The sequence below is a fragment of the Chaetodon auriga genome, chromosome 17 (genome assembly GCF_051107435.1).
Source record: "Chaetodon auriga isolate fChaAug3 chromosome 17, fChaAug3.hap1, whole genome shotgun sequence".
NCBI lineage: Eukaryota > Metazoa > Chordata > Actinopteri > Chaetodontiformes > Chaetodontidae > Chaetodon > Chaetodon auriga.
This window is the reverse complement of record NC_135090.1, coordinates 18,929,085-18,947,861: the sequence shown is the minus strand read 5'-3', so window position 1 is coordinate 18,947,861 and position 18,777 is coordinate 18,929,085. Positions and strand designations below refer to the sequence as shown.

Below are 18,777 nucleotides of genomic sequence, written 5' to 3'. Positions count from 1 at the left end.
AGATATGAGCAAAGGTAAAAGTATTAACACATCTGTGTGCAGATGCTAACAACTTGAAAGGCTAACTGTCATTGTGAGAATATTGCGTTTAGGTCATATGGACAAACATCCCATAATTGATTAATACACCACCCTTTGTTTTATGACATTTTATTGAATGTATGCCAGTTAAGATTGTTTTCAAGAAATACGTTTACTTACAGCAAGCAGTGGAAGAAGCAGACGTGGTATTACTTTAAAAAAAAGCATAGCATACAAGCATAACATTCAAATTTTGGTTCTATCTAGCAGTCGTGGAAGTCGTGCGTTACCTCATTTTTGAGTAAACGTACAGCTTAAGTTAAAGGTTTACATGTATCTTTAGTATATTTATCTAGTCTTTGATGTGCAAAACATATAAAATAAAGAAAAACAAAAGTCGTACACAATCACAGGACATTTCTGCAGAATTTATACATACATTTCAATGTGCTAAAAGCGGACTAGAGTTTTGAGGTGTAAATACTGAGCTTTGTATCAGCTTTCCACTGTGAGTGAATTAGTAATATTGCAGTGTTCATGTGCATGGCTGAGGTTTTAGTTTCTTCTGCTGGGCTCAGCAGTGTTTTGATGTTTGCTGTGCAGGTGTAGTCAGCGTTGGTCAGTCGTCGTTGTTGCAGTCTGTACACAGAATCTGGTCGCGGTCGGGGAAAAAGCCGGAGCCCACCAGCGACACAGAGCATCGTGAACACTTAAAGCACGGCTGGTGCCACTGCCGGTCCTCAAAAGAAACATACTTCCCATCTCCGAACCCTGTGAGACACAAACACAGCACATGAGCAGCCAATGAAGGAATGTTTTACCAGGCGTGGAAAACAGGGTTTAATAACAGCCTTGTAACATTGCGGACATGATATAAATGAATTCAAGATAACATCAGCAGTTGGCAGAAACCATAACAAAACACTGCCAGCTCTGTCAACCTGCTGGTGTTCTAGTTCATAGTTGTGGTCAAAAGCATCTAATTCAAGTTCTCATTTAAGTTTCCTTTGCCAATAGCACAAAGAGATTAGATGAAGACGATAATGGCCTTTGCTGTATTTAAAGTGTCTTTTCTTTAACTGTCTTGTTCCTCTGTGCTCATTTAAAGCCAAGGCTTTTATGTGATTATGGCGTCTTTTAAACGTCTTTGTTTTTGCAGTTCTGGTGGAAACTGGTTCAGCCTGCCGTTTGTTTGCAGGATGCTTGCGTTTGTGTCACCAGGTTGGAACTACCTACATAAAGTGTCTTTAAAGTGCCTATAACTGATGTATTCATAATATCGTTGTATCAAATGACAATTACCATTCCAGTAAAAATGAGCCTAAACTGATAGCTATGCATGGATTTGGCCTCTTTTGAGAGGTAACTCTCTGAACCTTTATCCCCAGCAGTAACAATCACTGTAAGCACTACTGGCATTGAGTAACAGAAGTTTGAATACACTGAAGTAGAAGGATATTTTTTCCGTCTGCATTTTTTGGCAACTAGATGCTTGCAGATGACTGTATCTGGGACTTATTAGCTGGAAAACACAATGGGACCACAGCATGAAGCCTTACCCTCATCCAAGTTCAATAAAAACGGATAACAATACCTCAGAAATGAAATATTTTCATTTTTTCTCTAATAGTATGTTTGGGTGTTTCTCCAATTACGATATATTTATCTACATAAATATCTATATTCATATCAATGAAATCTTGAAGTTAAAGAGTCAGATATTGCCCTCAGGAGATGGTGGAGACCAAAACAGAGCATGACAGGGAGTGAATATGGAACTCTCTTTTGATAAATGGTGTCCAGAAACATGACTCCAACTGAATGATAATGTTGCTCTGTTAGTGTTGGATGTATAACTAACGAACTGTTCTAACAAGTCCACAATATTAAGTATACAATACTAATAATACTAACTGATGAAATCAAAGCTTGGTTTTGGAACTAAACATTTTCTAGTGCTGCAGTCAACAGGCGAAACACAACATGTCGAGGCTTTTATGTTGTGAAATCACTTCTTTGGACAATACGAAGAAACCACACAACACAAGAAGAGGATATATGCAAACCACGCAGGAAGGATCAGAGCCAAGACATAAAACCTGACTCACCTGACTGCCTACACCTGTTTGTTGAAGGTAATTGTTTTGGCATTTTACTGATAGTAGATAGTCAAGACAGACAGGAATCATTGGGAGAAAGGGGAAGATGATAAACAAAATTGAACTGAACCATTTTATCTTGCCTCAACCTGCCATGTTAACCAACAGACTGGTGAATTTCCTCTGTGGTCCTACACACATCACTGACCTGTGATGGCCGTTTTACAGCCGGCACACTTTTTGGCATACAGGCTGCTGAAACACTTGACACAGTACGGACTTTCTCCCTGCGAGGTGAAGGGTTGGCCGGCCAGAGGAGCTTTGCAGCCCGTGCAGAGGAAACACTCCTTGTGCCACACCTCGTCCTTGTAGGTCACCCCTCCTTTAGTCAGACCCTGCAGCACACAAACACAGACTGTGTCAGTAAAACATGATGAGTCAAGACAATGGTTTTAGTGGAAACATTTTGGTGCAAAGTTGTTGCTGCTGTGATGTCTCTGATGGCTTTTTCTTTTGGTTTCTGTTGATAAAGTTTGAGCTTCAGAGGGTGGTACTGCTCATGCTAACTGCTCAGTTCTTCTTGTAGATTTTATCCCATGCTCAGCCTATAACCTGACACCTGCATGTTTAAAGAAACACTTCAATTTTATGGGCTAAATTGACCAGTTTCTGGTTCTAGGTCTCAGTTGTGTGGATTTGCTGCTTTACTGTGTTTTACTGTGAACTGAATATCTTTATGTATTTAACTGATGGCAGCCCTACAGTCATTTTTAAGAAGTGTTTATTGAAGGTAAACATCAGCCATTGTGCTGTACATGAGGCCTGGTTCACCTGTTTGCAGTGGCTGCACTGAGGAGCAACCCTGCCCTCGTAGCACGGCACACAGTAGTAGTTGTTTTTGTCTGGGATGAAAGCCTCGGCGCCGATCGGCTTCTCGCAGCCGTGACACATGAAGCAGTCCTCGTGCCATGCGGAGCCACCGTACTCCAACATCCTCGATCCTGTCAGACAAAAAGAGCTGATCAGAGGGAGCAGACGAGGATGGAAACTGAGACGTTCGTGATTGTTTGTTGATATCTTCCCTGACATTTGCGAACCCATGTGTATCTTTGGGCACTCCTTTGATCTCTGCCCCTCTCTGCTGTAACTATAAGCTGGAATGAAATCCGATAGCGCTCATGCGAAGACTGAGAAGACCAAAAGTGATGATTCAGTGTGACAGATAAACCTGTTCTTACACAGCCCTCCAGCACCGTACAATTACGTCAGCTTATCTTCCATCAAAACAATGTGAAAAGCTGTAATAAAGCAATGCTCCAGCTGGGATATACGGCTGCACAGCATCCGAACACTGCTTTTTATTTAATTTACAGTTTTAAGCATTTCATAAGTGGCTGTTTGTCCACTCCCCTGTATATAAACATATGCTTCACTTCAGAGCTTTACAAAAGCCAGGAGCCAGATATGCTCATGAAACTGGACGTCAGATCCTTTAATCACTGGCCTTGCCTTACGACTTTTGGGGCCTGAAATGAGGCTGAAAGGCATGACGGTGTCTTGAACTTGAATTTGGCTTCACTTTTGACAAAACGGGAGAGAGGGCAGCAGCTTTTAAAGGCATTCCAGGCTGAGCAGAAACTAAAGAAAATGACCGCTCAGTTCAGAAAAGAACTGGTGAGTTATAATATCCCACACTACCCACAGGCCCGGGTAATTTTCAGTCATCCGACACCACTGCTGCACTCGTGTCGTCACAGCGCCCCGAGCTGAAAACCCTGCTGGGAGATATTTTCAGCAGAGCAAGGAAGTAATCATTCTGTCACATCTAAGCTGTCACACCCCAGATAACAAAAACTCATTAGCCTCTTTATCCCTGCACAGACAGGGTGTGAACTTTCTGACTATTTGAGAGATTACTCAAGGATCTGTCCCCAAGGACGTTTGGAAACTTGGTGTTGTGGGTAAAAGTGACACAGCTACTCTTTACTATCACTACCTGGCATGACTGTCTTGTCGCAGGCCGCGCACTTGGAGGAAAACTCGTTGCAGTAGCAGTCGCTGCACACCAGCGCGTCACCCTGGCTGGTGAAGGGCTCATCTGCCAGAGAGCGGTCGCAGCGGAAACAGCGGAAACAGTGTGCGTGATAATGTCTGTTCTCATAGAAGAGCTCCTGGAGGAAGAGGAGAGCGCAGCACATCACATTGTCATAAAGAATGTAAACAACAAACATGGCTATTGTTACTCACAGCTGGCTAATTAGCATGTTAGCATAGATTAGGTATAGGTAGATTCTCTTCTTTTCCTGTGCGACTAGCTCACTTTAGCTTTAGCAATATATCTGCATAACCATGTGGGAGACTCCAGTCATGCGCAGTGAGTGTCTACCTGGGCACAGGTAGGCAGGTACAAAGGTAGACAGGAAGGTAGACCATCCAATCATTTCATTCAAGTCAAATGAATTGATTGGATGGGTTGATTACAGGCCTGCAACAACTAAAGATACCAGATTTTTTGAGTTTGAGTTTTTGAGTTGAGATTCTGAGTCAATCCCACATACCAAATGTGTGTTAATCCGCGCCTGAAAGTAGTCCCATATGCACCAATTACACCTGTTTGAGTGAGATTTGCTTAAAACTACAGTGCCCAGCTCTTCGAGGATGTCCCTCTGCATTTATAAATGCATTTATAAATGACAGTATATATTTGTGATCCTTTTTTAAAGTTTTGTGTCTTCAGTAGGAACCAGTGGGCTTTGGGTGAGAGCTACAAAGTCAGAAATAATTGAGAAATGGACTAAATGTATTGTTGGTTTTGGTCTTTCTTTTGTTGATAATAAGAAAAATATGGCGGAACACCTTCATCCTTTAACAGTGAATAATACAGGAACTCAAGCAATTTATCCTGAACTATAAGGTAATAAAAACACTTGAAATGTTATTGTTCCTCTCAAGGATATTCTCTATTTTCTGCCCCCCCCATCTGCTTGGAGGTCAGAGGTCATGGTCAACCACAGGATTCAGTTTCCTGCACAAGGTCACGAAAGAGTTTTGGATGTTTGCTGATGCGGGAGAATAAACCCAAAATTTCCTCCTTTGTACGACGCCCTGAAACGTTTTTGTGCCTTCCCTTTTCTTCATCTTAAAAATCAGAATAACCTACTTTGTGATTTGTTCTTCTCACAGCTGCTTGTGTTCCAGTTCATCTGCAGTTCAAGCGAACTCTGTGATAAATGGCCCCATTGAACGGTGGGAGAAAAACTTATTTTTGAGGCGTGGGGTTTCACAGTAAAAGAAACAACTAAAGCAGAGGGACAGCGAGGGATGAAGGATGAATGTTGTTATGTCTTGTGTGGAGGAGGGACGGCCAAAGCAAGCAGAAGCATAATTTACAGCCGGTCCCTCACAGGGAGCCCATAATTCACAGGGCGCTGATGGCCTCATGGCGTCTGTGGGTGTTTCCTTCAGGACACTGTTTTTAATTTTCACTAACGACAACTTTCAGGAAATTTAAAGCGGATTACAGACAATTTGATGTTCTAGTAGAGTTATGTTTTCTAGGAATGCAGCCAGTTTGTAAAAGCACTTCATGAAAAACTGAGAAATTGATCATAATGCAGTCAACCATTTCTTGAGTAAAAGTAGCAATACTACAATGCGAAAATACTCTACTACAAGTAAAAGCCCTGGGTTTATAGTGTTACTGGAGTAAAAGTATCCAAGTAATATTATTACCAAAAGTAAAACTACTTGTTAAGGATGATGAATTAACATTTTTCAATGAAATGACAACTATTTGCTGGTTTCAGATGAGGATTTGCTGCTTTTTCCTGTTTTAAATCATTATAAACTAAATATCTTTGAGTTCTGGACTGTTGATCAAACCAAGAACTTTGACGGGCATTTTTCACTATTTTTAGAAGTTTAAGTACAATAGTTGCATGAATGTACTTTATTGCTTCCCAGCACTGTCCAAGTTCAGCTCACCTTGGCATTATGGCCGATGATTTCTTTACATTCCTGGCAGGTGTTGGCGTGCAGGCGGTCGTAGCAGGGGATGCAGTGAGGGTTGTCCTCCACCTGGATGTATTTACGTCCACACAGGGACTCTTTGCAGTTCTTGCAGTTGAACTGGTCACTCATGATGTCTTTCTCTGGCTGACTTCCTGCAAAACAGAGAATTCACAGGCGCAGTTTAGCATTCACTATCAGCAAGAAGACAGCGCAGGAAGGAGGAGAAGTGAGATTAGTAAGACAGAGAGCGAGAGCAGGATGAAGGGAGGCAGACAGTTTTTGGATATACAGCTGGAAGTAACGACCAACATGAGGGACGGAAATGGGAAAAAACATTTTCTCACCTGAAAAGCCAAAAGAAAGTCAAAGACGCTTTACAAGGTAAGTTAGAAAGATCTGAGAGAAGAATAAGAATTATGAAAGATACAGATGTATGGGGAGTTACAGAGGGGAGTTATCGATGGCAAGGCAGATGTCGTGGATGGTTTTGAGGGATTTGGGACCAGTGATGATCATATTGTGTTGAGCACAGTTTAAGTTTGAGAAAGCTGGCTTGCCTCCGTGATTTAAGTGGGTTTACTGGAAATATAAAGCTGGACATCATCGGCATAGCAGTGGACACAGAGACAACGGATGGTGTTACCAAGAGAGAGCATGTAGAGAACGAACATGAGAGGACTGAGCACTGAGCCCGGGTGGACGCCATGAGACAGGAGGTGATGCTGAAGGAGGATTTAAGGTGGAAGAATGCTCTCTGGAGAGAAGAGATGACCAGAGTCTCAGAGGATGAGGAGGCTGTTGGTGGAAAAAGTGGTGAAAGTGACGTATACAGAATCATTTACTGACCTGTTTAGATTAACCTCCAACATACAAGAAAGGGAGGTGGTCTACTGAAGGGCATCAAACTGCAGTTAACGATTAAATATTACTCAAATTGTTCCACATCCAGAAATCATTTCCTTCAAGAAAAGGGCTGAGTGAGCACTTTAACTCAAGAGTTATGGCTGACTTATTGTAAATCAGTCCAGTAACGATATAACTGCTTCTCCTGTTTCATCATAACTCACTAATAAGTGAAAGCTCTTTCTCTCCCTCCCCCTCATTCTTACATGAAACCCCCCGCGGCGGTTTGGCATCGAGAAAGAACAACTAAACAACATTAATTGTTGGGAGCTGAACTGAAACAGCATTCTCTATTTCAAAGGCTGTCTCCAGGGCTTTTTCATCTGTTTGGCTTGAGGTTAAAGGGCAATACCACTCATTTATCTAGGCTATTCCTTTTGTCCGTGACTTTCTCTCAAATCATGACTTTTTCTTGTTATCAGTAACAAAAAAAAAAAAAAAAAACTGCCATCAAGTTGTTTTATTGCTGCAAATTTACCGTGATCTTGACAATGCGCTGCACTTTATAACAGCTGTGAATGTTTCATAGGGATGATTATATCTGACTTGGAAAATTACAAGGGCTTCTTACAAAATCACCGCTGCTTGTTTACTACAGTCACTTTACACAGAGCACTTGTGTCACAATAAGCCTGGACCCTTTTGTTTCAGAGGGCGACTGGTTTGTCTGACTCTAAACTACCAACAAATACAACATCTCCCAGGACATCTTTTTAACTTCAGCAGGGTTTCCTCCAAAAGCACGACTTTGTCCAAGTTTTAACTGGACCGGAGTTTCTCATAAAAATCTTTTAATCTTTTAAATCTCAGTTGCCTCATTAAGGAGTTTTTAATGTCTTGCCTGGCTGCATGACACTGAACACAATCCCACTGGGGAAATGGGGTCGCTCTCCAAGTTTAACTCAAGTTTAACTCCGTGCACGTCTTTGTCATCTGTCATCATATTGACCATGAAGATAAATATTGAATTTCTGGCTCATCAATGGCCCAACATTGGCTCTTCGGATAAATGTGACTCAGAGGAGAAGCTTTTGGTTCTTTGTGCTTTCGGTTTTTGGCCCGTTAGGAATGCAGCTGAAAGCCACACGTCGGCGAGCAGGAAATTAGAAAGAGACAACAACAGGGTTCAAAATGACAATACTCTGGGAGCGTGGTTTTATCGTCATTTGTAGACAAAAAAGCTGGGCTGCTTTGTAAAGTTTGTTTATATAGCAGTGATCTCAGTGTGTAGTCACTGAAATACAGTCATTGTAATGCTGTTGAAAAAAATGGTTTTATATCACTTTGACTTCTAAATAAAAAAAATGTCCACCAAGTTTATCCCAAATTTAACTTCTGGACAACTTTTGACCAAAAGCAGCTGGTAAAATGTAATGACTTACAGGAAGTAAGCTGTTGGTATAAGTCGCTACGTGAACCGAGGATAACCTCTGAGGAACCTGAAAATGGCAAGTGGCAACAAAGATTTGGATTGTGCAATAAGGAAGGCCTGCTTGGTTCTTTTGCAGGTTTTTCGCCAATTTAATGGCTTGTTCCACCAAAACAAGTTCCTCCCCCGACACTATTTTAAAGCACTGTCACTGAATCCTGGGTTTAGTGCCACCCAAGACGACTGTCATTGGTTTAAAGAAATACAAATAAGCTAGAGCATTTTCCCATATAACAGAATAATAATGATCAGTAAAGACCTTCCCCTAGGACTGACACAGCGCTAAAGCATCTGGTCTGGCTGTGTGAGACTGGGAGCCTCTTTAAAACACGATGATTAATCTCAAGAGACTTTTCCTAAATAAATGACTGAGCAAAGGAAGGACAGGTGGAAATAAAGCAGCGCACATGGACAATACCATCATCCCGTCATGACTACTGAACACAGTGAGGCATGAGCAGGGTATGTGACCCCATGGTCTGCAGCAGCAAAGGGAAATGAGCGAGGAAATGAGGTGTGGGAGGTTAAAATACCCTCCTGTAGTAGCTCAGAAAGATATATACAGTGTGGGTGAAGATTGTGGGTAAGTCTGCAGAGTTTGGGTATATGTTCATGCTCAGGATCACGACATCTGGAACATTTACAAAAGCAGACACTGAAGTATTTCACTTGGAAACAGTCATTGTTTATAATTTTGCTGCCTATTTTGGGCACAGGGTGGCTTTGACATGTTTCTTCAATGTCAGAAAAGAGGAGGTGGGTTCAACAAAGTGCAGCTGAGAAACAGCATGGCTTTGAAAGATCCCCGATGGATCGAGGAATGAGCCGAGCTCTCCTCTCCTCAGCGGTGGAAGACGTCACCGGCTCGGTAGAAACGATGCGATGACCCAGAGCTTGGCGCAAACCGATGACGGCCACTTGTTTTTGAGGTTGTTATGAAGCCGGTTATAATTAAACGAAGGTTCCCCGCTGCTCAAAGCTGAGCTTTTCAGGTGCTGCGCTTCATGCTATGTAACCTCCAAGTATTTGCATCTGGTCTGTTAAGGAGTCGTCTTGAAAGTGCAGTTTACATTCCCCATGTCTGACTGCTATCACACAATTTGTTTCTAATAACCAATGATGCACCAATTTCAGATAAACATAAAAAAGATAAACACAGTCTGCTCTCAATCATGTGCTAAAGCCAGTGCCAGAAGCAGAAACTCCCTGTCCTCCGCAGCTCATTTAGAGACTTTTTCTCTCAATGCCATGTCAACACCGAGGACATCCCTCGTGCTGTACATCCCTCCCAGCAGATAACAGCGCTGCTTCCTCTTCAAGGCCATCAAACTAGGTCAACAAAACAAGGTGGAAAACCAAGCTGAGACAAAACATCACATCCTATGTCTGCTTTCTGTCAGACGGCTGTCTGGATGGGGAAATCAGACCAACTTCCCTCCTAAAATGTCTAAAGAGGTTTGGGTTTCTATTCTCGTCCATCCATGTCTACGATGAAGGCAGTGATAGAACAATGGCTTTCCTTCCGGACATAGTCTTCCAGGTTTTGAGCTTTATGTTTCTCTTCCTGAGCCACAACATCTGCGAACACATTCTGTGGTCTCCAGCTGTTGTCTGTCGTCGAATTCATCCGACAGGGAATTCTTACAGGACTGGTGCGAAAAACACAACAGCGTTTAATTAAAGTCCATCATTGTTGAAAACAAAATTTTATGGTTCCTATAGGACAATCCATTATAAGTTTAAGGTCGGCTACACAATAGGAAAATATGAATAAGACTCACTTAATGTAGAAAATGGAGCGTTAAATACGGAGCAGAGCAAGGAGGCGATTAGCTTAGCTTAGATAAAGAGTGGAAGCAGAAGAAACGTGGATAAAAAATGCCTAAAAGTTATTAACATGTTATATCTCCTATGTTTAATCATTATACAAACCAAAATGTTAAAATAATAATTTGTGGTTCAGGGGGAGTCATGACTTCTCATAGTCTCCGAAATATATATATATAGTTTCTCACCAGGCTAGCTGTTTATCCCTGTTTCCAGTCTTTATGCTAAGCTAAGCTAATAACCTTTATTTTTTTAATAAGAAAAAATGTCACTAACGTAACAACACTGTCCAATATCAGCAACCACACCAAATTTAGCTAACTGAATTTTTAACTGAAACTGAAATGTTAATATAGTTTTTGAATAGTTAAGTCAAACCTATTTTTATTCATACGGTTTCAAATCTGCCATTTTTTTCCATATGTCTCACTTTAAGGGCACAACTGACTGCAAATCAAAATGCGTTCGGCAGCTGTTCATCTTCACACCATCCAGACTGTCTGACATTAATAGCCTAAAACGCTGGCTCACATGTCGTCAGCGCCTTGTTTAAGAGGCGTTCGCGTTACTCTACAGGTGTCCTTTTGGACCGCACCCAGGAATACTTGTCACCCCTGTTCTCCTCCTTACCACGAGACATTTAACCAAACAGTCATCCATCCTGTCTAAGTGCTCTCTCTCGAGCAGCACGGCTGCTGAAGCTATTCAAGCCCACAATTCAGCTTGATGAGTGGACATGTTGAATTCTTCCCTGATACACTATGTGTCCCGGTGAGAGATTTACCGGAGTCACTTGGCTCTCAGAGCTTTGTAGTGGCGGCCAAATGGCAACTGTCTCCCAGGACCAGCCACCGGGCCTCCTGTCTCATGTCCCTTCATGGCTCGCTGCTGTTTTACTCCTCAACAACCTGACAGCTTCTTACGACCGGAGCCAGGAACTCTGCGAGCTGTGAGAGCTGCTGCTGGGTGTTAGTGTTTATTTTCCCTGTGCAGGAATTTAGACTTGTGTCTGAGGTTTACAAACCAGATTATTCCATGATGAAAACCGCTGTCACACGTAATAAAATTTAGTGGAACAAATATGTAGGTAAGTGTTAAATCTGTCACAGCCACAAAATATCAATTCATGCATTATAAAGAGCCTCAGGGCCTTTTTTGGCTTGACGTTGTTACTGTACATTCCCTCTCTGCAACAGGCACCAGAATCAGAGCCGCACGCCCTCCTGTATGTTGTAATAAAGGATTTTTTGACAGCTTGCACACTCTGTCAAGCTTGAACTTACAATCACTGCTTTCTCTTTCTTTACTCTAACACCTACTGAGGACCTGGGAACGTTCAGGCAGTTAAAAGTGGGTAACAAACTGGGTTTTTAGCCTCGTTAGCAAAGTGGCTCTGAAATGAAAGTAGATGACGGTCCATGACTTTAAAAATCCCAACAACTACTGGATGGATTCCCATGAAATTCATGGTCCCCTCAGGATGAACTGTAACAACTGTGAAGGTGTTTTATCTGGCACCATCATCAAGTCAAATACTTTGATTTATGACCTGCAAAACTAATGGCATTCAGCCTCAGCTGTACCTTGTGTTGTGCTAATTAGCAAATGTTAGCATGCTAACATGGCGAGCACATGGTCGACATTTTACCTGCAACATCAGCATGTTCATATTATCTTTATAAACATGTTAGCATACTGATGTTAGCAATTAGCTCAAAGCACCACTGGGTCTCAAGTTCCATTCATGTCGGCAGCATGAGGAAAAAAACTTGTGTTATTCTTATTTGGGAGCATTCATACAGTATTCCTAGATGCTAACCGTGTAGTCACATCATTTAAATAACCCGAATCAGCTACTTTTGCTACCACTCAGAGATTTTTGATTTTGCTTGTTATGACCGTCTAAACGATAGGATGCGAGCAGCTTTACAGGGCTGCTAGTGCGGCTACAGACTCATTTTCTTAATGCTTTAACTGACAATCACGGCCTTCTCTTTTGCTGTAACACTCACTTAATAACCCAAACTCTGTGTGCATTCACATAAAACAGGAAAGCGTATGATAAAGTTGGTTTTTAATTACCACTACTGTTTATTCCTGTGAAATGGATTAGGGTACTGGAACGGCCTCTGAAGCTCTGAACAGGCCTCATATTGTGTGACTCCTGGGTTGCATAACCTGGATTTGAGAGGGTGAATGGGAATATTGACAGAGGCACAATACATGCTAACAACAGAGGAGCCCTGCAGCACTGAAGGAAAAATGACACCCTCATGGCTGCAGCTATAAACTGTTACAAAAAAAAAAGAAAAACAAGACGGCCTCTCATGGCCGTCAGATGACTGCGCTCCCTTTCATCCCCAGTACAAAGATGCTGAATGTGGTGTGGCTTCCTGCAGATCACAAGGCCAATTTCAGCTGCACGCACACAAATCAAAATGAATGCACAAATGAACGTTTTGTTGTCGCTGATTAAAGAGCTCATCAGGGTGAATTACTTCTTGCTGTTTTAAACAATGAGGATATTCTGAGATGCTGAGTTGGCAGATCTGAAACATCATTTTGGCGACTTGAATATGAAAAACAGCTGCAGCTTTTTAAGCGAAATCCTAAAATCATAACACAATCAGTGTCTTCTGGTATTACTGACAAGTAAACTGACATTAAACCTGTAACAGCGAATAAGGAGTGCTTTTAAAAGTAGAATACCAGTCTGGCTTTGTAGATCACATGCTCCGTTTCAGCTGAACACCCAAATCAAAATATACACAATGCACATTTTGTCGTCTCTGATTAAAGATCTTATCAGGATGAATTGCTTTTCTTAAATGCTGATGTTATGGTGAGATACTGAGTCGGCATATCTGTGAAGTTACTCCAGTTATTTGAATGTGAAAATGATAAGAACTGTCAGGCTGTAAAGTTCACTTAGTTTAGCTCAACATCATCCACACTGAACTCCACTAAAACCAGAACGTGATCAGTATCGTTGGATATTAATGACACATAACCTGTAACACTGAGCCTTTAACATGAGGGAATGAAGCACCTTTAAAGACAGAGTACATGTCTGGCTTTGTTTTATGAGCCTCCAGCTGCCTGTTTGTTTATCCAGTGAAACAATGTGGGCTGCAGCTGCAGTTTCACCTCTGCAACTGTCGACTAAACCGACAAACAGGTCCCAGTCAGACAACAAGTAAACAAGCCACCACCATGAGAAGACTTCACACGCAGTGACCTGATGCAACGGTTCCCGACATGGGGGTCAGGACCCCCACCGGGGTCACGAGATGATTACTGAGGCAGGAAGAAAAAACTACACTTTTGAACTTTTCTCTGATTTCTTATCACACACTGCATAGTTTTACTCAAAATGCTTTATTTTAAGGATGTATAACATCCAAGTAATTTCCATGGAATTAAATGTGCAGTCTGAGTACAAATGAAGGAGGAAATGAATGAATTTCCTTGAGAGAAAAACATCATCTAAACTCATTTTGCAAAATAAAATGAAATACAAAATTTCCACTCTTCCACTGGTGGATTTGGTTTCCAGCTACCGAGCTGTCACACATCTCATGGTCTTCTTCAGTGGTTGGTGTTTGCTTGGTTGTCACGTGACTTCACGTAGATCTTCAGTCATGTAATTCCAGCACACTTTATTCACAGAGGAAGACCATGAGATGTGGCTAAAAGCTGTGGGAAAAAGCCCGAGAGATCAGCTCGTAATTTTTGTATAGCATTCACCAGTTTATTAGCGCTAAACACAAAGTACATCTGAGGCCAAGGGGAATGTCATTAGCTTTGTGGGTATTTAGTCATAAACCAAAGGTCAGAACATTAAAATGTAGACTTTTTTTGGTGGTAGAGGGGAAGTCTGCGATGATTAGGATTCCTCCTGTGGGGATCATGAATGCGTGTAAAGAATTTAATGCCAACGCATCCAGTAGTTGCTGACATATTTCCATCTCGCCCAAAGTGGTGGACCGACCACTTGCCGATGCCAAGCAGAGCCAAGCACAGGCTAAAATATATTTGTCCAACACGTCTGAACATTCTGATGACGAAGACAAGAGTTAAAGCAGAAAGAAAGATTGAAAAGATTAGAATCATGTGTGATCATGAAGTCTCTTAAAGTGAAGTATTTTTAGTAAAGTTGCTTTTGGCCACATAGTTGTTGCACTTGGATTGTACTTGCAGGCGAACACTGACTGATGCAAATAAACAGTCTGAGCGATCTTAAACACCGACCACTATTCTCCAAAACAAATACACAAGTAAACATATTCTCCCATCAGCTGCCAGCTGGCGCTGGAGAGTTCAAGACCCGGGTGTTAATGCTAACACGTGTTTGTTTTCTGAGAGACTGCTGGACCTGCCGTCTCTGGTTCATGTTTGCTGATGGATTTATTTGACTTTGATTCAGAGCTTTGTGTTGGAGAGCTTCAGAAAGGCTGGTTGGTTTCAGACTGAATCGTTTCAACATGTCAGTGTTATCAGGTTGTGCACACAAAAAGAGAGGAACCGCTGGTCAAAATCAGCCCTTACACCTGCAGAAAGTACAGATTTAGCCCCCTGAAAAGGACATTTACTCCAAACTGAAGTAGACACTGTACTCTACATGTGGGATGAAAGGAGTCTTTAGACCTTTGAGGAAACACGCTTATTCACTTTCTTGTCCAGTTTGATGAGATTGATACCACTTTCAAGCCTAAAAAAAGCAGAGCAGGGAGTTATCTTAGCTTAGCATAAAGACTCAAAGTAGCAGAGAGCAGCTAACCAGGCTCTGTCCAAAGAAAACAAAATCCAAAGACTTAAAGCTCACTGATTAACATATATCTCATTAGTTTAATCTGAACAAAAACAGAAATCTAAAAATCATAATTTGTGGTTTGACAGACCGATTGCTTGATTCACATACACATATTTATTAATTATTGTTTTAATTGTCATGAAAACTGGCACAGTTTGGTAAAACAAAAGTAAAATTGGTGTTAATAAGAAAGCAAATCAGCATCTTTCCCAAAATGTCAAACTACCCCTTTAAAACTCTTCCCAGGCTGCACCGCAGAAATGGGAAATGGAAAAGACGGTGATGATGAGTCATGATGAGACTCTGATTTTATGACCGTCACTCGCTTGACAATCCAAAAACATCTTCCTTTAACTGTTTTTATTTGCCTCTGGCTCGTCTCCAGTGATTGTGCACAGACCCAACCTTCGCCCAATGCAAGAATTTCGGAGGAATGCGACTGTGGTCAAAACGTGGCAAAATCGTGCGGTTCCAACTCTGAGAAGAAAAAGAAGAAGAAGAAGAAAAAGAAAAAGAGCAAACAAAAACAGCATTTTTCTTCCGCCCTCTGTTTTCTAAAAAAAGACAAAAGTCAGGAATTCCTTTCTGCGTGAAACAAAAAATAATGCACCCCCCTCACACACACACACACACACACACACACACACACACTTCTTCAAGGAGTGAAAGCAACTCGCGCTGCATTGCTTCAATGAGTGTATTAATTTCACCCAAATGGATTGGAACATGGTGGTGGTGTGGGGATGGTGTGCGGTGATGGAAACTATGAGCGCTGCCGGAGGGGGGGTGGGGGGTGGCGGTGGGGGGGGTTTGCTGAGTCTCCAGAAGAAAATTTGTAATCTGAAGGAGACATGACATCACTCTAACTCAACAAGACTGAAAGGCTTGCTAACATGCCTCCAAGAACATTTAATAAAAAGACACAGTTGCACAACATATTAAGCTTTCATGAGGCCTTATTTTGTGTTCCACCCAATTCAAGGGATTGAAACATTAAAGCGAGGGATTGTTTCCTCAAAGGCCTCCTTGTTCTTTTTCTCATAAATCCTACTTGAAAACGGGGCCGCAGCGCTTATTCACAGTATCAGTTACTCACTTTGGACTCTGTTCAGGCCCCCAACCCCCAATAACATCCACTATTTCCTCACTCTAAAGAAAGAACATCCTTTCTGGTCCATCTTGGATGTTTGGAGGGGGGGGTGATTGCATGCATGATTGATTTTTCTTTCAATTAAGTTTGTGTATTACCACAAAGAAATCCTTGATGATGAGCTAATAACTTATTTATTATCTTTACTGTTAATGAATCGTTTACTAAAACTTCAAAGATCAATAAGAAGTCATTTATAGGAGCAAACTACTTTGGGTTGCCAGGTTGGGGAAAATCCTGCAGGCAGCTGTTCCAATTTGTTGTTGTTATAACTGTTGCTGACACTAATATTAATAAATGAAATGCTCTGATCCTCAGATTCTAATATGCAGTTATTAACTCATTAATCAATGGATTTTATTCCAGAGTCTCTGCAGCACGTTTCTAGATATCTCATGAACGGCATTTGACAGATCTGTAAAGCTTTTTTAAATGACTTATTAACCATTAATTAATCATTTAGGCCCACCGGTTATAATTTATAGAGGAACTCTCATTAAAGAGCGGTGCTTTTCATTTCAAAGTCTCTCTGTGTGGATTAAAACCGGGGAAAATGTGTTTGACGCTTCAGTAATGCGCCGTTTTGCAGCAGGTGGAGGCAGGTGAGGATCCGCGCACGCCTCAGTGGAGTAGACATCAAAGCTTCGCGAGATTATGCAAACTCTTCAAAACACACTAAACATTAACTTATCACCCACTTGTTCACATTAGAAAGCTGAAATACCAGCCGTTTAAAGACACATAGAAATGTGGACGCACCTCTCTTTGCGCACCAGCAGCCTCTGGAGATGCTCACCGGAGACTCGGTCCGTCCGTCCGTCCGTCCGTCCGCGCAGGATCTGAGCTGCTGCTGCTCTGGCGTATAAAATGACAGATGATTAAATCCTCCTCGTGGTCTCCTGCGAGCTCCACGCTGACGGGTTTCCACTGACTGAAGCATCTGTGACTGGTGCGTAAAACCAAAACCAGTCCTCCAAACGCCGCCCCTTTCGGCCTCCGGCTGTCTTTCCACTCCCTCTGCCTCTCCTTCACCTTGTGGCGAGTTCAAGCTGACAGAAGGTGGACTCGTGTGTTTTTTGGATGTCACTGAATATGTTAAATACATGGTAGACTTTGTGCTCGCAGCTGCCCGTGTAAACCACTTTATTATCTCTCTAAATGGAAAATCCCCATAATAATAGTGGGAGCTATGGTGGTGCTGAATGATGAGAGTGTAATGTGCTCATTTTAATCTCACATGATATCACAATGAAAGTCATTTGGGGATACTGTGCATTATTTATGTATAAGAGAGCTGATATTTGTACAGCATCGCTTTAGCATTTAGAGACAATAAACTTAGTTGTAGCAGGTATTATTACAATAAAAAGTTTCATCCTTGACCTTAAAAATAGACGTTTGACTGAAGATTTTTCAACTCAAAGTCTACTTACTGGATTTTCCTCCAGAGCTTTCAGCAGCATCTTGTAGCTCTCACCTAAGATGGAGAAAGTTGCAGTGAGAAGATTTCTAAATGAATGAATTCAATGTTGGATTAATACTGTACCGTTCACCAGTTTCCTTCCATCACAGATGAGGATGCTGAGCGGCTTTATACCCCCACACACTCACGTATTGTCTTTCACTCTCTCGTCTTTTGTTTCTCCTGAGTTTTCTCGGTTACATGAAATCGTCTGTGGTCAGGAGCAAACTGCAGGGTCCTGGAAAGCAAGATATCATTTTCCCTCTCATTGACCTCCATTTTCCACAGTGGTGAGCAGGAGGTCTGGGGACGATTAGAGGCTTCAGCTGTGGCTCCATCCTGCCACTACCCATTAAGTCAGGATGTAAGACATGTGTATATGATGTGATGAAGGCTTTTAATTCACGTGTGTGGCATCTTTAAGCTTATTCACAGGACCTGCTGATGGACTGCAACGGCCCAGACTTCATGGTGGAGTATTTGTAGAAATTATTAACTTATTTGAACTGTTGGCCAAACGTGAGGGTGAAATCTTCTACGCTGTCCAGAAATATCAGATATTTACATGTAAATATGCTGCCACCTGCTGTTCAAACCTGTTAGTTACAACGGTTCAGCTAAGAGCAGATGCACATACAGCTGTTAGATTTTAATTTTAAAAGTCTGAAAGTTTTCTTCTTAAGACAATAATCAGCACTTGGTAATGTAGAATATCTCATAATCATGAGGCAACGTCTAAATATTATGACTTGAATCAGAATATGATAATTCTGGGGCGAAAAACACTTTAGAATGTAAAAATTAAGATGGCAGGTGTTTAATTAACTCTATTTCGTTATCGTGGGACAGTTTCTGAAAGTGTAGTTATTAGGAACTGTCTCAGCGTTATGAGACATTATGAGACGCTTCATAACGAACTTATCAAACGCTAATTGTGAGAAAAAAAAAGCTTTATATTGCAAAAATTAGGTGACTGATTTTAATTAATTTAATATCTCATACATACAGTATAAGACAACACCTTACCTGGTAACCTGTGAGATACTATGAGACACACTTAGT

At 41.6% G+C, this 18,777-nt stretch overlaps 1 protein-coding gene across 1 annotated transcript; it reads right to left on the bottom strand.

Annotated features, from left to right (window-relative positions):
• Nucleotides 1-142: 142 nt before the first annotated feature.
• LOC143335802 (four and a half LIM domains protein 3-like) lies at nucleotides 143-17,287 on the bottom strand. Its single transcript, XM_076755441.1, has 6 exons — nucleotides 17,013-17,287; nucleotides 6,105-6,283; nucleotides 4,117-4,291; nucleotides 2,952-3,121; nucleotides 2,329-2,515; nucleotides 143-792 (listed from the first exon to the last, which is right to left on the bottom strand). The coding sequence occupies exons 1-6, from the start codon at nucleotides 17,191-17,193 to the stop codon at nucleotides 641-643; spliced, it is 1,044 nt and encodes a 347-aa protein (XP_076611556.1). The 5' UTR covers nucleotides 17,194-17,287; the 3' UTR covers nucleotides 143-640.
• Between the last annotated feature and the right edge of the window lie 1,490 nt (nucleotides 17,288-18,777).